At 40.3% G+C, this 775-nt stretch overlaps 1 protein-coding gene across 1 annotated transcript; it reads left to right on the top strand.

Annotated features, from left to right (window-relative positions):
• The first annotated feature begins 113 nt into the window (after positions 1 to 113).
• Tsp_15453 (hypothetical protein) lies at positions 114 to 665 on the top strand. The gene is made up of 3 exons (XM_003366803.1): positions 114 to 297; positions 336 to 529; positions 621 to 665. Exons 1-3 carry the CDS (start codon positions 114 to 116, stop codon positions 663 to 665), a joined length of 423 nt encoding a protein of 140 aa, XP_003366851.1.
• The last annotated feature ends 110 nt before the right edge of the window (positions 666 to 775 follow it).

Genomic DNA, 775 nt, shown 5'->3' with positions numbered 1-775 from the left:
CCACGGTCATATTGAATGGTTGGATCTGCCACCGATGGATTATTACAGGCCAATGTGGCTCAGCTAACATTAACCATTAGCAAAAAATCGAGCTGGACTTTTACAAAGAATGAATGGCATCAAGATGTAAGGCAATTTACAACATGATGAAAGAGCAACGGAGCGAGGATGCTAAAGAATTTCTAGTTCTAGTAATTGCTGTTACGCATGAATTGTTCAGCTGTATGGAAATATCCCAGTGGGCTAGAGGCAGCATAGTCTTATCTACGATGAATGAAGCTGAGAAGCACCTCGCTAGTAAGCATATCTATGCTTATTTGCTCCAACTGTTCCAGGACGGCTCGCGGCATTCTATTCGAGCTACGCATATGTAATATGTGACTTAGTCCATTGCATTATGAAGGATGCATATCTGCAAACTGATGCAGTTTGTTTATTCCCAGCATATGACATATGGATGTCATTTCTAGACAGGCTGCAAGATTGCATAGGGCTCATAGCAGATCAGAGATACGTCACGCAAATAGAGGTACAAACTGCATAATGCAATGGACAAGTTGTGCAATGAGAAGGCATTGCATTGAAAATCAGAGATAAAGTGAAAATTCACTAATTTGAAGTTCATAGATCCACCTGATCTGTTGATAATACCGGAACATTCATGAAATCCATGATGATGATGATGAGAATTCCTCATACGGAAACCGAGCTGCCGAGACTGAAAGAATTTGAAAAAAAGCAAACAAACATACTGACATATGGAAGCGTTGGTAAA

This window comes from Trichinella spiralis, assembly GCF_000181795.1.
Source record: "Trichinella spiralis strain ISS 195 chromosome Unknown Scfld5385, whole genome shotgun sequence".
NCBI classification, from domain to species: Eukaryota; Metazoa; Nematoda; class Enoplea; order Trichinellida; family Trichinellidae; genus Trichinella; species Trichinella spiralis.
The sequence above is the reverse complement of the archived record's forward strand: the minus strand, read 5'-3'. Positions and strand labels throughout refer to the sequence as shown.

Excerpts from the sequence above, each read along its gene's own strand:
- Tsp_15453 (XM_003366803.1), top strand. The coding sequence starts at position 114 with ATGGCATCAAGATGTAAGGCAATTTACAACATGATGAAAGAGCAACGG. Across the intron at positions 298-335 it reads AGCTGAGAAGCACCTCGCTA|GACGGCTCGCGGCATTCTAT; the intron begins GTAAGCATATCT and ends CAACTGTTCCAG. Across the intron at positions 530-620 it reads GATACGTCACGCAAATAGAG|TTCATAGATCCACCTGATCT; the intron begins GTACAAACTGCA and ends ACTAATTTGAAG.